The sequence below is a fragment of the Oreochromis aureus genome, linkage group 22, assembly GCF_013358895.1.
Source record: "Oreochromis aureus strain Israel breed Guangdong linkage group 22, ZZ_aureus, whole genome shotgun sequence".
Lineage (NCBI taxonomy): Eukaryota > Metazoa > Chordata > Actinopteri > Cichliformes > Cichlidae > Oreochromis > Oreochromis aureus.
In genome coordinates this window covers 31,914,263-31,936,972 of record NC_052962.1, presented here as the reverse complement: position 1 = coordinate 31,936,972, position 22,710 = coordinate 31,914,263, and the positions used below count along the sequence as shown (strand labels likewise).

General features: G+C 40.8%; 2 protein-coding genes across 4 annotated transcripts in view; both read right to left on the bottom strand.

The window, feature by feature from the left end:
• The window catches only part of LOC120432707 (class I histocompatibility antigen, F10 alpha chain-like), a 181,761-nt gene that overhangs the window by 6,426 nt on the left and 152,625 nt on the right, over positions 1-22,710 (bottom strand). The window contains exons 1-2 of one of the 3 annotated variants that reach the window (XM_039605488.1): positions 4,414-4,542; positions 793-812 (exon numbers count right to left, since the gene is read on the bottom strand). The exons of the other annotated variants lie outside the window; for them this stretch is intronic. Coding sequence (XP_039461422.1) covers positions 793-812; positions 4,414-4,445 — 52 coding nt within the window. The 5' untranslated portion in view covers positions 4,446-4,542. Of the gene's footprint in view, positions 1-792; positions 813-4,413; positions 4,543-22,710 lie in introns of those variants that run through there. 3 annotated transcript variants of the gene reach the window in all.
• Positions 12,029-22,710, bottom strand: part of LOC116309268 (class I histocompatibility antigen, F10 alpha chain-like) — a 263,890-nt gene continuing 253,208 nt past the window's right edge. The window contains exons 5-8 of the mRNA XM_039605493.1: positions 12,680-12,787; positions 12,426-12,443; positions 12,231-12,282; positions 12,029-12,058 (exon numbers count right to left, since the gene is read on the bottom strand). Of these exons, the coding sequence (XP_039461427.1) occupies positions 12,263-12,282; positions 12,426-12,443; positions 12,680-12,787 (146 nt within the window). The 3' untranslated portion in view covers positions 12,029-12,058; positions 12,231-12,262. The remainder of the gene's footprint in view (positions 12,059-12,230; positions 12,283-12,425; positions 12,444-12,679; positions 12,788-22,710) is intronic.

The window sequence follows — 22,710 nt, the reverse complement described above, 5'->3', positions numbered from 1 at the left end:
ATCAGTAATGATTTACAGTCCTTATTATGGCATTAACCCGACCAAAGGCTGCCAGTGAATTCATTTTTTTAGTATTGTGCAGATTACAACAGTTTTTTTCCCCCCTTTTTGCTTATATTACACTCCTATACCTTACACCATAAAACATTATGAGCAGCTTAAATTTTTCTTCTTCTACAATTAGAAATTTAATTTCAACAAAAAATAATTTGTAAACCAACACTCATTTAGGTTTTGATGTTTGTAGCTGTTTAAACATCAGGGACCCCCACCACCCCTCTCACGGCCTGTTCTCCCTCCAGCATCTGGAAAGAGGTGACGGAGCATCAGCTGCAGAACCAGCAGGATGCTGGAAGACTTCTTTGCACAAACTGTGGGACTGATAAATGGACTGTAGCCCCTCCCTCTACAATCCATAAACACACAATTAATCTGATCTAATTTAATCCCTCTCCATGAAGGGACTGCTGCTAGCTGAATCAATGTGATTATTTACACTTGAGTTTGCTCAGTGTCTCTGCAAGCTGCTGCTTCATTGCTATTTATCCTTATTTTAGATTTGTTATTACTGTATTTTTTTTTGTTTTTGTTTTACTGATCATTGTACTGTAGAGGCTGGTGAGAAGCAACATTTTGTTGAAGCCTGTGTATTTCTGTTAAAAAAAAAAAAAAAAACCCTGCGAAATAAAAATAAACCTTGAATATTGAATATATACAAGCCGAAAGTCTATTTACAGTAAACCTGAGAGCAACACTATCTCTAAAGAACAGTTTCATTTTTATGAAGCTTACCTGCAGACAGAGACGCTGTCCAGTTGTTAGGAGGCCTGGGTCGTTGACCCAGGGTTTTTGAGTTTGTTATATTATTTATAATTTCTAGTCTTTGGTTTCTTTGAGTTCTGTCTTATGGTTTTTGTCTCTGTCGTCTCTAGTTGCTCTGTCTCCCCTGTCAGCTGTATCCCCTTGTCTAGTTCGCTTCTCTGTGTATCCTTAGTTGCTATATCCCCGTGTCCAGTCAGTCTGTCTGTAAGTTCAGTCTGTGTTGTGTTTCCTGTTTTACTTTGAAGGTCTCTGTCTTTTCTCAGTGTGTTCAGTTTACGCTTCTTGGTCTCGTTAGTCCTGATTTGCCCCAGCTGTGTTTCCCTCCTGTTGCCCATTCCTGATTACTCCTCTGCGTATTTAAGCCCTGTGTTTTCCTGTGCTCTGTCGCATTCTACCGTTTATTAAGCTGTGTGTTCTGTCAGTTTGCTGGTTTAAGTTTATTTTGATTTTTCCCAGGTATGTTTTGTTACCCTTTTTGAGTTCAGCATTAAAGCTGTTTTGAGTTCACCTTTTGTCTCCGGAGTCTGCACTTTGGGTCCTTTTCCTGTCTGCACACAGCCACTCATAACAGAAGAACGCGACCAGAACATGGACCCAGCAGACTCAGTATGGTATCGGCGACCAAGGTTTCTGCCTTCCTCAAGGAGAGCGTGAGGCAGGAGGCTAAGCATGCCCAGGAGCTCCAGTCACCCTTCTATGGGTCTTGTTTGGCTTTCGGAGGGCCCCGCTGCCTCCAAACCGCCATGGCTACGGCCGAGCCGGCACCTATGCCTCGGAGGATCAGATTGAGCACGTGCTCATTCTCTCCGGTCGCTACACCTCCGCCTCCACCCCCGGATTTCCAGTCCAACAAGAGGGTTAAGCAGCGAAGAAAGAAGGATTATGTGACGCCGGACGCTAGACTCACTCCGCTGCAGTCCTTCGCTCTGTTTTTGGGTCTGCAGCGTTCTGAGCTTCATAAACTCTCAGATTCCTCATTGCAGCCCGGTCCGCTGGAGGATTTGCAGCCCAGTTTGCCACCTCCCACTTCCCGGAGGAGGCGGCGCTCACACCGTCACCACTCTTTCTCTGTGGAACAACTCCCAGTGGTGAGTTATAAAGACTGCTTTCGTTCCTCTGAGCTGGAAAAAGACAATCATATGAACACTGCTAAAACTGAGACTGTTAAGACTATTAGACATGGTGGTGGTAGGAAGCTAAAAACATTTTGGAGGATTCTGTGTTTTCTGACCCTGCTCCTTAAGCCCAGTTGTGTTCCTGCTCCCAGGGCGGCTCGGGCCCAGCATTCCCCTGCACCTGTTTCAGTGCTTCAGGTGAGGGAGGCTGAGGTCCAGCTGGTCCCTGCTCCGGTGCCTGTCGCGGCGCCCGTACCTTCTCCTCGGGTGGGAGAGGCCGGTATCCGGCAGGTACCTGCACCTGTTTCTGACCTCGCTGGAGGCTCAGGTGAGCCCGTCCAGTGGTTTTCTTCAGGTTCTGGAGGCTCAGGGGAACTAGCTCAGCTTACTGCTAATCCACCACCTAACCCACCATTACTACCATCGTTACAACAGTCAATAGAACTTAAACTTCTATCCATAGCTCGAACATTAGCTCACATCTCAGCTCAGTCGCCTGCTCAGTTACCACCTGCCTCGCCCGGAGGGTCCGAGGGGCCCGTCCAGCCTTCGTCTGCCTCCACTGGAGGGTCCGAGGGGCCCGTCCAGCCTTCTGTTCCCGCTGGGGGTTCTGGAGAACCGCGCCAGCCTTTGTTCGTCTCCGCTGGAGGGTCCGAGGCCCGTCCAGCCTTCTGTTCCGCTGGGGTTCTGGAGAACCAAACCAGCCTTTGTTCGTCTCCGCTGGAGGGTCCGAGGGGCCCGTCCAGCCTTCTGTTTCCGCTGGGTGGTCTGGAGAACCGCACCAGCCTTTGTTTGTCTCCGCTGGAGGGTCCGAGGGGCCCGTCCAGCCTTCTGTCTCCGCTGGAAGGTCCGAGGAACCGCTTCAGCCGTTGTTCCCGCTGGAGGTCCGAGGGCCCGTCCAGCCTTCTGCCTCCGCTGGAGGGTCCGAGGGGCCGTCCAGCCTTCTGTTCCGCTGGAGGGTCCGAGGCCCGTCCCAGTCTTCTGCCTCCGCTGGAGGTCCGGCGGCCGTCCAGCCTTCATCGCCACCACCTGTGGCTCCCACGCCGTCGCCTGCAGTGCCGTCACCTGCGGCTCCCACGCCGTCACCTGCAGTGCCATCACCTGCGGCTCCCACGCCGTCACCTGGTCCGGCTACGGCTTCGTCCTCGCCTGGTCCAGCTACGGCTTCAGCTCCGCCGTCGTCTGGTCCAGCTTCAGCGTCGCCTGCAGCGTCACCCTCGCCCGGTCCGGCCTCCGAGTCTTCGCCTTCGCCCGGTCTGGCCTCAGCTACAGCTTCGCTTGGTCCTGCCTCGGCCACGCCGACGTCCGGACCACATCCTGCACCTCTACAGCGCCGGCCTCCTTCCAGGCCTCTGATTACACGTCCTGGGCCTGCTCGTCCTGTCCGGCCTGCTCGTCCTGCACGTCCTGTCCGGCCTGCTCGTCCTTTCTGGCCGCTTTCCAAGCCGATGATTGGGCGTCCTCGCCGTCGTGGACGGCCTCCTTCCGGGCCGATGATTGGGCATCCTCGCCGTCGTGGACGGCCTCCTGACCTGCTCCGTCGCCGCCGGTGCCTCCCGCCCGGCCGGCCTCCTGACCTGCTCCGTCGCCGCCGGTGCCTCCCGCCCGGCCGGCCTCCTGAACTTTTTTCTGGACTCTTGGGTCATCGTCCTCCGGGCCGGCCCCCTGGACTTTGTGTGAATTGTTTTTCCTGGCCGCCTGTGTGTTTTGTTATGTTGCTTTCTGGGCTCCGTTGTTTGCGCTTTTTTTTTTTTTTTGTTTGTTTGTTTGTTTCTGGCTCCTTGTTTGGTTTGTTTCGAGCCCTCCGTCCTGTTTCCCCACCGCCCGCCCTGGTTGGGTTGTTTTTCATTTTGGTGATTCTGGTTTGGGCTGTCTGGAAGCCAGCCCTTAAGGGGGTACTGTTAGGAGGCCTGGGTCGTTGACCCAGGGTTTTTGAGTTTGTTATATTATTTATAATTTCTAGTCTTTGGTTTCTTTGAGTTCTGTCTTATGGTTTTTGTCTCTGTCGTCTCTAGTTGCTCTGTCTCCCCTGTCAGCTGTATCCCCTTGTCTAGTTCGCTTCTCTGTGTATCCTTAGTTGCTATATCCCGTGTCCAGTCAGTCTGTCTGTAAGTTCAGTCTGTGTTGTGTTTCCTGTTTTACTTTGAAGGTCTCTGTCTTTTCTCAGTGTGTTCAGTTTACGCTTCTTGGTCTCGTTAGTCCTGATTTGCCCCAGCTGTGTTTCCCTCCTGTTGCCCATTCCCTGATTACTCCCTCTGCGTATTTAAGCCCTGTGTTTTCCTGTGCTCTGTCGCATTCTACCGTTTATTAAGCTGTGTGTTCTGTCAGTTTGCTGGTTTAAGTTTATTTTGATTTTTCCCAGGTATGTTTTGTTACCCTTTTGAGTTCAGCATTAAAGCTGTTTTGAGTTCACCTTTTGTCTCCGGAGTCTGCACTTTGGGTCCTTTTCCTGTCTGCACACAGCCACTCATAACACCAGTAAAGAAGCAGCATCATAAACGTCCTCATTTTCAATTCAATACTCGAATTATAAGAAGAAAAAAATTAATACAACCGTTTATTGTTTTAATTTTGCCACAAAATGAAACTACTGCCTCTGAGTCCGCGCAGTGACTCCTCTCTGACCAATAGGAATTCAAAGCTGGATGCGCCTCACCAGTAACCAGGCAAAATGAGAGAACCGAGGCCTTTACTAATTTAGCGCGTAATCTGTGACTATGATTAGAGACCTAAAGTGACGTAGGGATTAAAGACACATACAAATCATGTATATTTGTGTCACAGTTGTTATCACATATTTTCTGGAGTTATTTGTACTTAATCATATTCTTACTAATGCCATTTTAAAAGTAGTTTAAATTATGCTCATGTTTACACAACTATGCAATTAACCTTGAGTTCCCAGAGCAAACCAGAGACAATTATTCATCCACCCACAAATTTAGCTTGCAACCTATTCCACCTGATTTGGGACAAGAGATAAGGTACACCCTAACAGGTCTCGCCCAGAGAGAGAAAGAGCAAACCATACACTCTCACATCCACACCTATGCTTGATTTAATCACCAGTTAACCTAAAATGCACGTTTTTGGACTATGGGATCAAGTCAAAGTGAAAGAAGTGTAAAAGAATTGTTCTACAAACTAGTATCCCACATTATACCAAAGTAAAAACACGTTTTTACAGGTAAAAGTCTTGCAGTCAAAATCACACTTAAACAAAAGTCACGAACCACCAACGGAAGTAAAAGATTTATATTTATCATAAATTAAGTTGTAAGAGGTTATTGATTTGTAAGCAGTATTAATACTGCGTTATCTGTTTGAGATCCATCAAATACAGTTCAGCAGTTTAAAGCTTGGCAAACCACCGGGGTCATCCACCTCTGTGTAACCTGAGAGTTTGTGACATGAAAGCCTGACACTGAAAACATGAGAAGACTCTTTAACTAGAACAGTCTTTCTCAAAGAGTGGTAAGCGTACCACTATGGTCATAATTGTCGTACTTCAAGAGCCATATATTTTATGAGGTGGTACTCATTGTGAAAAGTTTGAGAACCACTGAACTAGAACATACTCAGAGGTTTCAGGTGCAGGTGTCATGTGCTTGTAACTGTTGTATTTCATGAGCTTATAATATGATTTAAATTCCTGAAAAGTCAATAAAGCTGTCAAATATAAAAACCAAAGCAAAAAAGAAAAGATTTTATTTCTAAAATATTGGGATTGACAGACCAGAGAAAAACATGCAGTGATGAAAAACGTACACACTTAATAACTCGGGTAAGGTTAGACACTAAATGCTGCAATGTGAGGAGAAAGCAGTCAGAGTAAAGGTGCCCAATATTCAGAGATTCTCATATTTTATCTCAGAAAAGCAGCAAAGTAACCAGTTTAACCAGATTACAGAGGCTGTTTTCAGCGTTATAACGTGTCGATGATGAGTTAGAGCTTTAATTATGTAGAGAAAATGAGCAGGTTTTTAAGATGAATTCAGAGAACGTGAAATGTCAAAGAACAAATGAACAAAGTGAGCAGGGGCGGATCTAGAGAAATTTTCTTAGGGTGGCATGAGGGTGGCAAAGAAATCAAATGGGTGGCAAAATCAAAGCCTTTTTTTTCCCCAAACACATATGCAGGTGGTTACATATGGTTAAAATGATTCAAATGCAGTAAGTATACACGTTTTTATATAAATATAGTCTATAACTTAATTATTGTCTGTAGCCCACATAATTACACACTTTAGTTGCATAAAACATGTGAGTTTTGATGTTATGTACAGTATAACCTGTATAATAAATAAATATGTAGCCCAATAAGTATAAAATCCAGAAAGCTACACAACATGGGGCGGTTCATTTACAAATACAAGTCTAACTTAAGTTTCACTGTCTTTTGTTAGAAAACAATCACATTGTTACAGCTTAAATTACACAAAATGTCAGTAATCTGCACTGTCATGAACAAAAATTTAAACCTAATTTTTCATGATTTGTTGGATTAACCCACTGAGGTCTGAAATACAACCGACCATTTTTGACTCCTTTTGAGTTTACGTTTGTATTTCACCCTCAAATTGTTTCATTTTATTTTTTTCCCCTTGCCTTGTTTGGTTTCATTCTTTTAAGCTCAACTGAATTTAGTTGTTTTTTTCACTGACATACTGCATTAGTATTACTGATCTGAAATCACACAAAGAACTTAAAATCCTAGTAGTATTTTTTTACTCTAAAAAAACCCACAGACATGTTGAGTAAATTTTATAACTTGAAATGCAAATATAAATTGTACATTTTGTAAACATATACAGCTATTTATCTAAAAATGCCGTTTTTTTCATTTTGTACAACCATTTAAAAATATTACTAAAACTAAAATGAGAGAACAATCAGGTTTCGCAATAAGATGCCCCACAAATGATGTGTGCCAGTAAAAAAAAAGTTTGTCCACCAAAAGACAGAGGAGAACAGCACAGGGATAAACCTGCAGGCCTGACAACAGGAGGTGTATCACTCCGCCGGTTTTCTACTTGGTGACAGTGTTTACATTACAAATGTGCCTTAGTGACATTCATTAGTGCCCTCACTGACACACAAGACAAAACGACTACACAACAGAACAACTACACAAGACAACACAACACACTAAGTATACACTCCACACTAAACGTCACAAATCTCCCACATCTAAAAACTCTCTCTCTCACTCTCTCTCTTTCTCACTCCCTTGCTCTGTCTCGCTGTCGTTACCGTCACTCCCAAAACTCTCCCCAGAGGGGAGAGTTAAAAAAAAAAAAAAAGTCAACACGTGGTATTTGGTTGTTTAGGACCTAAACAACCAAATACCACGTGTTGACTTTTTTTTTTAATTGGTCGACATGGTGCATTTTTCCACCGATAGGAAAGAGGTGGCTTTTTTTCTTTCTTTACTGTTTTCGCGCTGTCCTTACAAAACGCTTAAAACACACACAAACAAAAACGTGGCGACAGTATTTAGTAAAAAGCGTGGCTTATATATATATTATCATAACTCTGGATTTACTGGCCTGTAATTAAAATTTAAAAACTTTGAAGTCCGAACTTTCAATATGGGCTGAAATAGAGACTCAGCGTGGCTGCAGCTTGTTGCTATGTCAGCTTAAAACAGTCATGTGATTTGGAGGTGCAGCGTGTCCGTGGACCCCACAGGGTTAATAACACTCACCTTCCTTCTATTTCCAGAGTGTAACATCCAACCAAATGTGTAAAATCCGAAATTCCCATGGTGTTGTTCAAAATGTGCTCTGGCACAATCATAAGCATCGCTTGCTGCTGAAAACAAGAAAAAAGCCGGTCCTGCTATGGGCTGAACCATTTGTTAATGGTGCAGGGGGGGAACACTATGCAATATATTCAGTTTTAGCATTTATATTCACTGTTGACTGTAACTACGCTCAAACTGTTAATGCTATCTTATTTTAATAAACAACACTGTCATATGCAAAACTGGGGTGGCACTTGGGGTGGCAAGGGATCATTTTAGGGTGGCAGTTGCCACCCCATGCCACCCTTCTAGATCCGCCCCTGAAAGTGAGTGATCTCATTTAGCTTCCAGCAACATCACATCTTTTAAATTTGAGATTTGCCTCTTTATCTTTTAATTTGTCTGCATATGTAAACTTACAACTTCTGTCATTCTTTAAAGTGTGAAGAAGTATATTGTTTTCAAACCAGAACAAAGGAATCCACCTAAAATCAGACAGAGTTCTGATGCATTTGCTGTTTTTATTTTGAGAGGTTATAAAAACACAACACCCTTCTGAAGCATGAGTTTGTGTTTCTTTGTTACCTTCCTAAACTTAGATACACACAGCATCACCCTCACACAGATACATGCTGCTGTGTGTTGTCACTGTGACACACCCAGCTGATGCTCTTCTGGGCTGTGACTTGCAAACAACAAAGAAATGACATAAGCCTCAGCAAATCTGATCATTCACGGTGTTAGAGCGCCGCCACTGGACTCAAACAGCACATCCATCTGTGCCGCTTACTGAGAAACCACGTGATGACTCTGTTAGGTTTCGTTTTTGTGTTTATGAAGCTGGATCTGGTTTGATTTGCAAGCGTTGGCACACAAACAAAGAGGCTGTTATCTAATTTAAGCGCCAGGTCGTCAAGGCTTTTTGTCTTCCTGGTTTTGCAACATTGCTGCAATGATAAAGAAATGAAGCTAATAATGATTAACATCAGAAAAACTTTAGCAATGTAGAACTATGTATGTATAAAAACACATAAAACCACAATATTTAAGTATTATTGTCTGAATCCAAGGGTTACAGACATAATATTATACATTTGGAATATAAAAACAATGTTGTATGTTTGTGGATTTTAAGACTTTTTACTAGTTCTGTTTCTCTTGTGCTCATCTGACATTTTTTGTTTGTTCTCTCTCTCGCTCTCATTAATAAGATTTGGATTTTTGAGATGTGGGTCAGCAGCAGAATTCAGTGGGTGGTGGTAACACACCTGACTGTAACAAAGAAGGAAAAAATGTCTGTTTGTTGTTTAGACTCCGCCACACTCAAAATAAAACTGCCGCATGCGCAGTAGCTCCTCTCTGACCAATAGGAATTCAAAGCTGGCTGCATCTTAACAGTAACCAGGCAAAAAAAGGGAACTAAGGTTGTCTTTCGAAAGTGAAACTTATCAGGCAGAATGACCTCAGAAACAAAGAGCTAGTGGTGTGTAGTCTGTGGGCTCTGTGTCTTTAACCACTACGTATTTGTTACAGCTGTGACACAACTGTTATCACATATTTTCTGAAGTTATTTATACTTAATCACATTCTTACTAAATCCATTTTAAAAGTAATTTAAATTATGCTCGTGTTTACACTCATATACAAATAACTTCCCCAAGTAATCCAGATGCAATTATTCATTCACCACACGTTCATTTACTCCAGCCAAATCAGCTGGAATAGCTGTGTGTCCTTCTCTTTCTGCAATGTTGCTGCAATGATAAAATAATGAAACGATCAATTCCTAAAATCAGAAATGTTGAATTTTTTATGTATAAAACAAATAAAGAGGCAATATTTAAGTATTATTGTCTAAACCGAAGGGCTACAGACTGAATATTATGTATTTACATATAAAAATTAAAATATAATGTTGGATTTTAAGACTTTCTGTTATTTCTGTTTCTCTTGTCCTCATCTGACCTCTGCCCTCACAGACTCTTTCTCATAACTTGCTGCCTCTCATATGAACTCACTTCAAGCTATAATCCCACTGCTCATAAATAATCCATCATTCTGCACATAAACCTGTCTAAGCATCAAAGACTATCATTAAGCTCTGCTGCAGGACTTCTTTTATTTTTAAGAGTAGGTTTCTCCACAATGTACTGCTGGGTTTGGTTTGTCAGATGGCGCCATCTAGCAATGGGATTGTAGTACTGCTGAATATAAAAGTAAGCTTTCTCTTTAAGTGTTTTCTTACCCCCCCCCAATCCAAATGCATAACGCTAGCACGGTGGCTGCCACAAGACAAACTAGTTTTAGTCAGCGAAGACTAAAAACATTAAAGTGCCTCCATCTGCTAGCAGAGCTCCCTGTAGAGAAACTCTCTGGACTGTGAATGTGCTGCCTCTTCTTTTTAAACTGAAAAAGACTCTTTGATGAGAGGTGAGAAGGAAAACACCGATGAATGAAGAAATAGAGAGCAGTGTTTTTGGATACAGAACAAAAACCTATGATGTGGTCTGAAAGAATGATTATTTATTAAACTTTAAAAAATGGGTGTAAAGGGTAGATTGTTTAATTGGGTCAAAGACTTTCTGGATAAAAGATCAACAAGGTTTTGTATAAATTGTACAGAATGTTTTAAGTTATTTCTTGTAACCATGTAAATAATTCTGCCATCATTCACTTTAGTTGTCTTCTGTGGTCTTTCAGGCCTTTTGTTGTTGCCGAGCTGGTCAGTGCATTCATTCTTTTTAATAACGCACCAGATTGTTGATTTGGCCACTTGTACGGTGTTGCTCTCTCTGAAATGTTTATTTGGGTTTCTCAGCCTAGTAAAGTCTCTATAACTTGCACCAACATCTTTTTGTGCTCACATTTAAAATTGGAGTTATATTATCCATACTTAAATTAAAGCTCATCAAAATAACAGTAGTTTGACTTTTCAGTACACTGCAGACCAGCTCCCACCAGGAACAAACCTGACAACAATCTGCTGGCAATGCTAAAGCTACATGATTGTGTTTGGAGCAGAAACAAGTAAGAACAGCTGCGGCTAAACGCACACTACAGGCAGTTATAGCATACAGCTTGATTCGTGCTTTCCTCAGGGCATGGTCATGTAAAGTTAACACCTCTTTTGAGAAGACCTTTAAGCAAATCGTTGGAAAGTCACATCAGCTGGTGGAGTTTTCTAACTTCCAGGAGGATCAATGTTTCTTGGATTATAACCTGCATTGTTGCAGCATCTGCTCTTCATGTGAAACATCCAGCACACAGAGCAGCTGTCTCAAGTAGATCCAGTGACGTCTCCACCGAACTTCTAGTATGAACGACGGCATCCAAGAGTTTTGCTCTTTAAAATGTCTGAGTTCTCACACTCCTCTGACGTATCACTTTCACGTAGGACTCATGGCAAATATTAAGTGAATGAATGGTTTCATTTATTAAAATTGCACAAGTGGAATTGGATGCTTTTGACTGGAATTCCCAGAGACCTCAAAAACTTTATATTTTTTAAAGGACTAACCAAAGTAGATGCAGAAAACAATGATGTGACAAAATCATTAAAAAAATGTAATGATTTTTTTTAAAGGGAAAAACTGTGAGATATGACAAAAAATGATACCACTGTTGTCTAGAAGAATATCAGTCAGTACGATTCAGTTTAAACATGTCCTCAGTTGCCTGATAAAATTATTAAATAATAATAATTAAATAAATAAATATAACATAGAATCCCTCCACTGTTTACTGTTCTATGAATGATTTTATATATAAAATCTGTACAAGTTCTGAATATCATACATTGTGCAAGGATTTCATTAATAATTCCAGCTCTATGATGTCTGTAATCACAGAGCTTAACAAAATGTGTGAAATAAATTAATTTGAAGGAGAACGTTCTTGAAAAGAAACTCTTCTTATAAAAGATAACATTATAAAGTTTATAAATTATAACAGATCCAAAACAAAATGACAAAAGAAGCATAAAAAGGTAAAAGAAACCAACTTCTTATCATAGACAAATGTCCCAAAAATGTCCTTGTGTTTAAATAATTTAGGATCTACATCTGTGATTGTTGCAATTTCTGAGTGAAAAACACAAAATCACTGATTCTGTTCATCTGGACGGAGCGTTTTCAGTGGGAGAAACATTTCGTCGCTCATTCAAGTGACTTGTAAACTTATAACCTTATAAACAGAACATTTGCATAATGACTGGAATTAGCACCACTGACTAGCAATGGGCCACGAGGTCAGTTTTATGATTGTTATTAAGTCATGACCTTTGATCTGTAGTCATGAGTACCAGGGGCTGCAATCACAGCTGTACCCTTCGGTCCTTCCTCAGTTCAGAGATGGTTGTCTACTCTTTACTGCTCTCCTGTCAGAACAGAAATTGTGAGTCTGTTTAATGCAGTCATTCATTTTTTACTTCATACTTTTTGGATTTGGAACATTTATTTTAGATGTATATACATTTATATAATAATAAATAATATATAAAATATTTTAGGGATGATATTAAATAGTGTAGTTTGGTGTGCTGTACTTACATTAGGATTTAATTACTTTTGAGTCTGAATCTTCAAGTCACAGTATCAGAAGCTTAAAAAGAAGAATTATATTTTTAGATGAATAACAACATCAGTTATTTCTGTCAAGCTGACGTCAGTGACTTTACGAATCTTTTTACATTCAGCACACAAATCACATCCAAATATCTTTAAACACATTTTAAAAATACTTACTGTTTGCACGATTAAACCCTGAAAACAGACATTATCACAGTTATTTATTTAGAACTTAATCAGACAATAAGTATATTATATAATTTCATTAGTAATTGCTATCTAAATTATTAAATTCCCAATTTATGATTGTTTTATTATAACATAGGAACAGGTCATGAATTATATTAGTTTGTTAGAATATTAACACCAAAAAAGTAAATATTTCACATGAATATCATTCATAAAGCATAAAAATATATTTTGCTCATTACCATTTCCTCGTAACTTGAAATAGATTCCGATACAGACGGCCAGGAGAAGAACCGCAAGACCTCCGATAACACCACCGATAACACCACCAACATGAAACCCTGAAGGACCTGAAACCACAATATTTACAATATTTCTCTCATTGACCAGTGAGTAATCAGACTGTGTTCATTACATTTACATGACATTAGTCCTTTGATTATTTTAAAAGTATTGCAGGACTTAAACAACCTGATACATTCTCAGTGTAGATCAGTGAATAATGAGTTTTAGGATGAGTTTAGTCAGAATAACTGTTTTAATCACAGTTACTGTTTGATTCTCAGCAGCTACATCATATTGACTGACCCAGTGAAAACTGTGTTACAATACTGCATATATTTGTGTTTTTACATGCTGTGAGAAGGCAAGTTATAAATAAACATCATGGAAAGTTGATCCTTTATGTAAAATATCAGCATCAGATCTAACCTGTGCACAGTTTAGGATCTCTTGTGAACTTGATGAGAAACATACTGTGAAAATACTAAAATACACAAATGTAAAAAATTAAAATAACATTTTCCCAAAATGCATAGTAAGAATTAAAAAATAAAGCTGTGTATACATTTTTGGATCTTGACATTTTGTCCCATTAACTCTGAAATTATTTATTTAAATCAGATTGTAATTAAATGGCTGATTAGTTTTTGTGACCATTTACTGAACCACTGTGGTGATGACAGGTTACGGTGTACATGGAATAACAAAACAGACCAGAAGAAAGATAAATATATTTTTTAAAGATTAATAATCTCCCTTTGAATTCAGTCTTACCTGTATTGGTCTTGATTTTTGTTTTGTCCGGTTTGGTGACGATCTCCTTGTTGACACCACCGAACTGAAACACACAGTCATACCTCTCCCAGTCTTCAGGTTTGACTGATGAAAGTTTCAGATCAACACTCATCTGGAAGGTCTCATCATTGTTGGGGAGGATCTCTCCTTTGTGCACATCCTCATGAAGCTCCTCTCCATCTTTCCTCCAGAACATCTCAGCCACGTTAGGAAAAAATCCTGTAGCGTGGCAGCTGATGGGAGAGGAGGGAGTCTTCTGGAGGAGAGACACTGAGGGAGGAACTAAAGAGTAAAGAGGTTTTTAGTTTGTTATGTCTTATTAACTGTACTTTAATATTACTGTTTCTGTTGTCATAGGGAAAAAGACAAGGAACACCCTAGATATGATGGATACATAGGCTGCCAGTCCAAGAGAAGCCAAGTGTGTCCACAAAGTTCATGCTAAAAAATGTAATGTTCAGACAAGTTGTTTATTTAGGCTGATAAAAGCCTAAGAAGAACAAAAAAAGAAAGAGTACTAAGAATACAACGAGGACACCAAAAATTAGTAAGGAATAAAGAGTTCACAGAAACACAGTACTGGACGATAAACAATAAACACAACAGAAACTGGAACTAAACTCAGGCTAGAAAACATGAAGGAAACACACAAAGATGAAAACTTAAAAAAAAAGCAGACTAAGAATCAAACTGAAGACATTTAATAATAAACAGAATTTGAAGACCTTCTGGGTCAAAGACCCAGGACCATGACAGTTTATCCAACATAAGCTGCTCTGCAACCCTGGAGCCGATCCCAGCTGTCAATGTGTAAGAGGTGGACAGGTCACCAGTGTATCACGAGGGTAATATAAATGCAGAGTAATAAGGAAGAGATGGAAACTGACAATAAAAGCATAAAATGAAACTAAGAATCTTAATAGCAAGGACTAAGATAAAGTTAGTAGAAAAACAACAAACAAAAAGCCATGAATGTAAAAAACAAAACACAGTGGTAAATATGTGAGTGAAGAGAGGTGATGAGAAAAATTTGAAAACTCTTTTTTTTTTTTAATTATTATGGACACAGAAATTGAGTCATATGAATATTGTGTCCATTGCTCTAAATCAGGTGATTTTACCTGTTTTCATCAGAGATTTCCTCCCAGAGTTCACAAAGTTCTTCAGTTTGTCAACACACTCCTGTGTGAGGAAGTACTTCTTGTATGATATGCGAGTTTTGTCTCTGTCCCAGTTATGTTTGGTTATAACAGCCTGAGGTGCTGAAGCAATATATGTCTCTGTCTTCAGGTCAAATGCAACATAATCTCTCCCATCATAACCAAGTATCTCAAATCCAGTCACCTCTTCTGTGTCTTCGTTCCACTCACAGCCGTACATCCACTGCAAAATGTGAACACCTGAAAGATAAAGAACTGTAGTAAATGAGAGATATTCTATCTTTAGATGCTGTTCAGCAGACAGCAAACCTCAAACTGTTGTAAAGAATCAGTCCTTTTTATTCAATGTTAAGAGAGCCTCAGTGTTTTTAATATAGACAAAAAAGCACTGAGCTATGTAAGGAATAATCAATGACACACAACAAAACACATCCTTTTTATGAAGTCAACCCATCAAATCAGTGTTTCTGGAGCTGCTATTTAGTCCACAAGACACTCAAAACACCTCAGAGAGCATGTTCTTGGCAATTGGACACACTAACGCTTGCTTTAATTGTTTTGATGCATACTCAATCAGACAGGTAATGAAATTATTTCAGTGTTTTCAGTGGAAGAAACATTTCTTCCAGATGAACAGAATTAACTTTTTAGGGCTTGCTTTAATTAACTGTGTATAAAGACTATTCACTGTGGTCTGGGTCAAAAGAACCCAGCAGCAAACCTTTCTCTTTCCCATCATTATCTTAGCTGCATTCCTACAGCCACCACAACCAATTTTAGGGTTTTGCCACCTGCTAAATCCCATTTTAACCCAGTCTCTACTCTTTTTCCTGCTTCATGCTTTTTCATCCTCTACAATGTAAGAACAGAAAAGAGATATTTTTTAAAGTTTTCTTCTTTTTCTCTGCTCATTTTTTTTACTTGACTCATTCAAGCTAAGTGCATTTATTAGAATTAAAATTTAAACTAAAGTTTGTTTCTCATTTATTAATATTATTTTATTATTACATTAATATAACACAATGTTCAAGTAGCTTTGCACAAAAATAGAAATGTTCTCCAAAGACCTGCTTTTTTACTTTCTTACTTTAAGCACATTTCACAGTCTGTACGTTTTTACTTTTACTGGAGTATTTTTAACACTTGTATCTGTACTTCTACTTAAGTACTGAATGTCTGTAACTCTGCCACAGAGACCCTTAACTGTCATCACCTTTGTGTTAACATTATAATATCAAAATTTTGCTGAATTTTCAAATTCATGCTATGGCTGCACCAGTGAAAATTCACAACAAACCCACCAATCATAGAACATAGAACATAGAACATGCCCTGAAAGCACACTTGGGTTACACAGCTGGACAATGATCTAAAACATACCAGTAAGTCTACATCTGAATGGCTAAAACAAAACAAAAAATAACTAAAAGAAGGATTTGGAGTGGTCTAATCAAAGTTTGGACTTAAATCTAATTGAGATGCTTAAAGAGGTCATTCGTGCTCAAAACCCCTCCAATGTGACTGAGCAACAAACAAATGATTGATTCCAGTCCTTGCTGTCATGTAGGGATGAGAACCATAACACTGGTTCCCAGTAATCCAATTCCTTGGATTTGTTGGTCAGCTTGCCTAATCATCCTGCCTGTTGGTTTCATTTGCACTTGTGCTACAATCAGTTGATTTCAGTGTGTAGGAGGAAGACAATGGCAGCCTGCAGAGTGGATATGGACAATCTTTTTTTTTTTTTTTTTTTTCCACAAAAGGATGTGTGTGATGGTAAAGTGCAAACTGCCTCCAGGACAGAAATAACTGCATTATGCTACTAACACAATTTCAGCTCTTTGCAAGCCTCTGCATGGACACCATGCTAATGCTAAGCTACCCAAGATGTTAAAGCTGAATGCAGAACTCAGCCAGACCCTGAACTTCAACAGTTAACAAACTGGTGAGCAGTCAGACTGCAGCCCCGTTTTCTACCTGTTCATCTTTCTACAGCAGAATCACCGTGACGATCACTTTGAAGTCGCTGCGTGCTGGTTTTCATCTTTGCTTTGTGTTCATGCCCAAATTACTAAGACAAAGATCACATGTGTGTTCTCATTCGGATAGGGATTTGTGTTGGTGTGTATAACTGTAACCTATAGGCTTATACTATTAACTGATTATTATATGACAGCATGTTTCAGAACATTTTACAGAGTAACACAAATGGAATGTAACAAGTAGTATAACAAATTACTTTCTCCTGTGAGTAACTAAATAACATACTACATTACTGTGTAATATGTGTAATAAATTACTTTTTAAATAACGACCTCAACTCTGATCACAACAAATAGGTCAAATACCTCAAACATGCACAAACAGTTCACCACACAGCCTGCAATGAATTTGTATGAATGGAATATCTTTGAGAACCCAATGAGAATCGATAAGGAACTGAACTGATAAGTGATATCAATGATAAAATCAGAATCACTACATTCTTATCAATTCCCATCCTTCCTGCCAAGGATTGCACAATCCAGTTTAGGAGACAATGACTTTTTCAGGGTCATAGCTCCCCCCCCCTTAATATAAGAAAATCATCATTAAAACTGCAGTTATATTTGCTCTGCTTATCTTTGTTTAATATTGAAATTTGCTTGATGATGTGAAACATGTAAGTGTGAAGAATATGCAAAAACAAAAAGAAATCAGGAAGTGTGGATTGTGTACACACACACATATACACACATATCAGCACTACATAACATTATATCAGCCTGTCCATTTATGTCCGCTCTAATGGACATTTGTTTTTGATCTATATTTTTTGACTTATTTGAGCTGCCCCACTAAGTCCTGATGCTCTTAATAGAGGACATCCTGGGCTTTCCATTGATATCTCATGTGTTTAAGTGGCCTCATTTAGCTCCAAAAGGGAAAGGAAATCACCAAAAAAGTTCTTAAAGATTCTTTTTTCTCAGGAGGATCTTTAGGTTTCAGTGTTTTTTACTCACCACTAGTCTGATTCAAACGCTCCATTAGCCAGACGACGTGTGCTTTGATCGCTTGCTCATTGTGTATGTTTCTCTGTCTCTCTCTTTCCCAATATTCAGGATCTACAGTTTTCTCAATCCACTCAGTCTTGGGTACCATCTTCTTCAAGCTGCTCTTATAATGCACAAACTCCTGACCATTTACAAATATGACTTCAGTTAACTCAGGAGATTCATTCCAACCAGTGGCTGCAGTCTCAATGTATGTCATAGTGTGTCGCTCTGAAACAAACAAACAAAAAACAAGTTGCCTTCAAGTTTAATTTTTACGTATTTCTGACTAATAATTACCATTCAGCTGGTAAAAAGGCAACAAGATACATTCAAACACCCAGAGAAACATTTCAGACAACACACAAATTCTTTTGTTATTAAAGTGGACATGGAAATAAGAAATAAGCTCTTAAAGTTAAAATTTTTGGATCATGTTTAGCTCTATCTTGTGCCAGCACAGAACGTTACATCACTGAGTTGGTTGGTCGGTTGCTGCTTACATTAGTTTATATTAGCTAACTAATGAACCAGTAATTCAGTGGGAAACAAGTGGAATAAAACTAAAAACTAAAATAAAACTGATAGAGATTATCATTAAAATTAAGTGAACACATCCAGAGGATAGCCACACTTACACCAACAGGTGAATCTGAGAGATTTTTTAGGTCACTTTAGATCTCTAAGTCAGCTTTTGGTGGGACTCAACTGAGGTGTCAGTCAGTTGTCTCCTCATTGCTCTCTATTTAGCTACAGAGCAAGTGTCCCAAGACATCCACCAGTGGAGACTGTGTACCAGTATGAACCTGCCTTTACAAAAAAGGGCATGAAGTTTAAAACAAACATAAATCTGGGTTTGACTTCCTTTCATTTCCCCTCCATCTCTATTACCCTATAATCACTAGTTCTACTGATAACACTCGAGGACAGGCGGCAATCCGCAGTGACCGGTTGCGGGTGAAGGAAGGGAGACAGGACAAAGGATTGCTGTGGAATATGCCTGTGAAGGTTCTCAGTCATCCAGGTCATCGTAGTCTAAGGAGCTTGGAAAGAAAAGCGTCTGGACTTCTTTGAGTTGCTTGAAGACGTTTCACCTCTCATCCGAGAAGCTTCTTCAGTTCTAAGGGTCAAAAGGTGGAGAGTCCCAGATTTAAACCCAGTGGGAGTATCCCCAAAGAGGACAAAGGACCCCTGATGATCCTCTACCTAATCACATGAGCCAAGGTGTGAAAGTGGGTGTGGGTCCCAATCAGCCAGGGTTTCGGGTGAGTTCATTGTGAAACCTGGCCCCACCCTATCATGTGATTTCCTGAGGTCAGATGGTCCAGGGTGTGAGTGGGCGTTAAGGCGTCTGGGGAGGGATCTCAAAACTGGATTATAGATGGCAGACAGTTGGTGTCGTAAACCACCGCCTCTGTTCAAAGATGGTCGCTCACAGTGGACGTAAATGGCTTCTTTCACTCCTCTTTCAAACCATCTGTCCTCTCTGTCCAAAATGTGAACGTTGGCATCCTCGAAAGAGTGACCTTTATCCTTAAGATGCAGATGGACTGCTGAGTCTTGTCCTGTGGAGGTGGCTCTTCTATGTTGTGCCATGCGCTTGTGAAGTGGCTGTTTGGTCTCTCCAATGTAGAGGTCTGGGCATTCCTCGCTGCACTGTACAGCATACACCACATTGTTAAGTTTGTGTTTTGGAGTTTTGTCTTTCGGGTGAACCAGTTTGTGTCTGAGTGTGTTGCTGGGTCTGAAGTACACTGGGATGTCGTGCTTGGAGAAAACTCTCCTGAGTTTCTCTGATACACCGCTACATAGGGGATGACAATGTTGTTGCGTCTGTCTTTCTTATCCTCCCTCGCTGGTGTCTGATCTTCTTTTCTGTGCATCTTTGCTGACTTTATAAACGCCCAATTAGGATAACCACATGTTTTAAGTGCTTCCTTTACATGTGTGTGTTCCTTCTTTTTCCCTTAATGTAAGATTTAATTAAATCTTTAACTGTCTAAGTTTCAGTCAACTAAGTTGTGTTTTCTTACCCCTCCCAATCCAAATGCATACAGTGGCTGTTATAGGACAAACAAGTTTTATTCAGCGAAGACTAAAATCATGAAACTGCCTCCATCTGGCAGCAGAGCTCTCCGCTGACAAACGGGCCATCTCTGACTGCGAATGTGCTGCCTCTTTTTGTTAGAACTGAAGAAGAGGTGAAAACGACTGAAATTACTAAAAACTCACACAGACTTAGAATTGGAGAAAAGGCAAAGCAGCAGTGAATAAAGAAATAGACAGCAATGTTTTTGGATATAGAAAATAAAACATATGATATGCTGTGGAAATAGTGACTATTTATTAAACTTTAAAAAATAGGTGTAAAAGCTAGATTATTTAATTGGGACAGAGACCTTCTAGACAAAAGATGAATAAGAGTTTGTATAAATGGTAAGCAATCTAATAACTGAGAGTGGAACTCCTCAATCGGCTTTGCAGCATTTAGCTGAACTGAGCAGAGTATAGACGTCTACACTTCAGTATTTTTTCTGTGATATGTCACTAGTGACACTAGATGATGTGCTGTGATCATGAGCTGTTTCTCTTTTCCTTTTCCATCATTCTTGTCATGGTCCGTGGTCCTGTGTCTGTGGAATGCGTGATGCTCGGGTAGCTACACCCCCGGGCTGGGCCATCACCGGCACACCTGCTCTCCATTGCGGTGATTACATGAAGAGCTACTTAACCCGGCGCTGACGGATGCTCCACGCCAGTCCGTTAATCACCTCACAGTGGTTTCGATCTGGCGTTCAGCGTCTGCCACCTGCCTGTCCTCCTGCTCAACTGGATCACTCGGTGTATCATCTGGCCCTTTCACTATCTCCACGGACTTCCTGCTCACGGACAGCCACACTTCCCTCCCGAGCTCCCACGGTCCCACTCTATCTTAAGCCCACTTCTCTAACTCAGTCCTGATGTGTTTTCCCCGCTTCCTGGCTCCCTAGTAATCCTCTCCCCTTTCTATTGCAGCCTCCCACGGTTCTGATTCCGGCTTCCTCGTGTCATTGTTTCCCCAGGTTTTTAGTTCCTCGTTTTGCTCTCTGGTTTTCCCGGGTCGCCTTTCATTATTATAATGTGTCCTTTCTGCTAGTGCTGAGTCTGCATCTGGATCCTTTTGTGCACGTGTGCCGCGGCGCATGACAATTCTGGTATAACCATTAGTTTATCTGTCCAATGATTTATTTATTTTATTTTCTACATTTCTGTGCACACTGTTTTAGATGTTTTCTGGGACAGTCTTCCTTTTCTTGAGTAAAACTAGTGTTTTGTACCTTGTTGTAAACCCTCTGTATTTACATTAGTTAATTACATTAATGGTTCTCTTGACTGCAGACCACGGCAATGATCTACCTAACTCATCAAGTGTTATTGGCTTGGTTAGATGTTTTGAGGTTATTGCATTCATGCACTTTAGTTGTCTTCTGTGGTCTTTCAGGCCTTTTGATGTTGACGAGCTGGTCAGTGCATTCATTCTTTTTAATAACGCACCAGATTGTTGATTTGGCCACTTTTACATTGTTGCTCTCTCTGAAATGTTTATCTGGGTTTCTCTCCATAACTTGCACTAAAATCAATTTGGGCTTTATCTTAAAAAAATTACAGCTATTTTACTCATACTTATATAAAAGCTATTCAAAATAATAATAGTTTGACTTTTCATTACCTGTCCAGCCTCATTCGTCTCTGCTGGAGGGTCCGAGGGGCCGCTTCAGCCATTTGTCTTCGCTGGAGGGTCCAAGGGACCGCTTCAGCCTTCATTCGTCTCCGCTGGAGGGGTCCGAGGGACCGCTTCAGCCTTCATTCGTCTCCGCTGGAGGGGTCCAAGGGGCCTGTCCAGCCAACATTCGTCTTCGCTGGAGGGTCCGAGGGGCCTGTCCAGCCTTCGTCTGTCTCCGCTGGAGGGTCCGAGGGACCGCTTCAGCATTCGTCCGTCTTCGCTGGAGGGTCCGAGGACCGCTTCAGCCTTCCGTTCTTCCGCTGGAGGTCCAAGGGGCCTGTCCAGCCAACATTCGTCTTCGCTGGAAGGTCCGAGGGACCGCTTCAGCCTTCCATCGTCGCTGGAGGGTCCGAGGGACCGCTTCAGCATTCCGTCTGCCTGCAGAATAGCGGCCAGTGCCTTGTGCGCTGGTCCTCCAGGACTACAGCATTCATGGCTCTCTAGGTCATGAATCAAACATTTTCATTTGGGGTTAAATGTTTGATTTTTGGGTGGGGAAATGTTATGATTTAATGTTGTCAGTGTTTTGTTTTATGTTATGTTTAAGGATTTGTTCTCGTTTCCTGTTTTATTGTGAAGGTCTGCGTCTCATGTGAGTGTGTTCAGTTTACCTCTGTCTCGTCTTGTTGATTATTCCCAGCTGTGTTCCCCACCTGTGTGTAATCTCCCTGTTTCCTGTGTGTATTTAAGTCGCGTCCTCTGTCTTTGTAGTTTGGCTGGTCCGTCTGTGTATCCACCATGTCTCATCCGTGTGTTTCCTGCTGCCCAACCGTCATCTGTTTTCTGCTGGCTGTTATTCGTGTTCAGGTTTGTGTTTCTGTTCAGGGTCAGTAGTTTAGTTTTTCCCAGTATAGTTTAGTTCTCCGTTCACCATTTTGTCCATCTTTTGTTGTGTTTGCCTTAGTGGCACCAGCCATTTTTAGCCAACCTGGTTGTCCAGTTTAAGATAAAGCCTCTTCTCATCCCACAATCTGGTATTCATCTTCTTTTATGTTATGGCCTTGAGCCGGGTCGTAACACTCTGTATTTACATTAGTTAATTACATTAATGGTTCTCTGTTTTTTTTTTGTTTTTGTTTTTGTTTTTTTTTTTAAACCTGTCCCGTTTGGTTCTTTTGCCATCAGAATTATTGTCTAAAGGCGAAGAAAGATGCCCAACGGATTTACTTTACCAAATTGACCATCCCAGCCTTGCCGTAATGGTCCATTTGATTCACCTTTATTGTTTATTTTATTTTCAC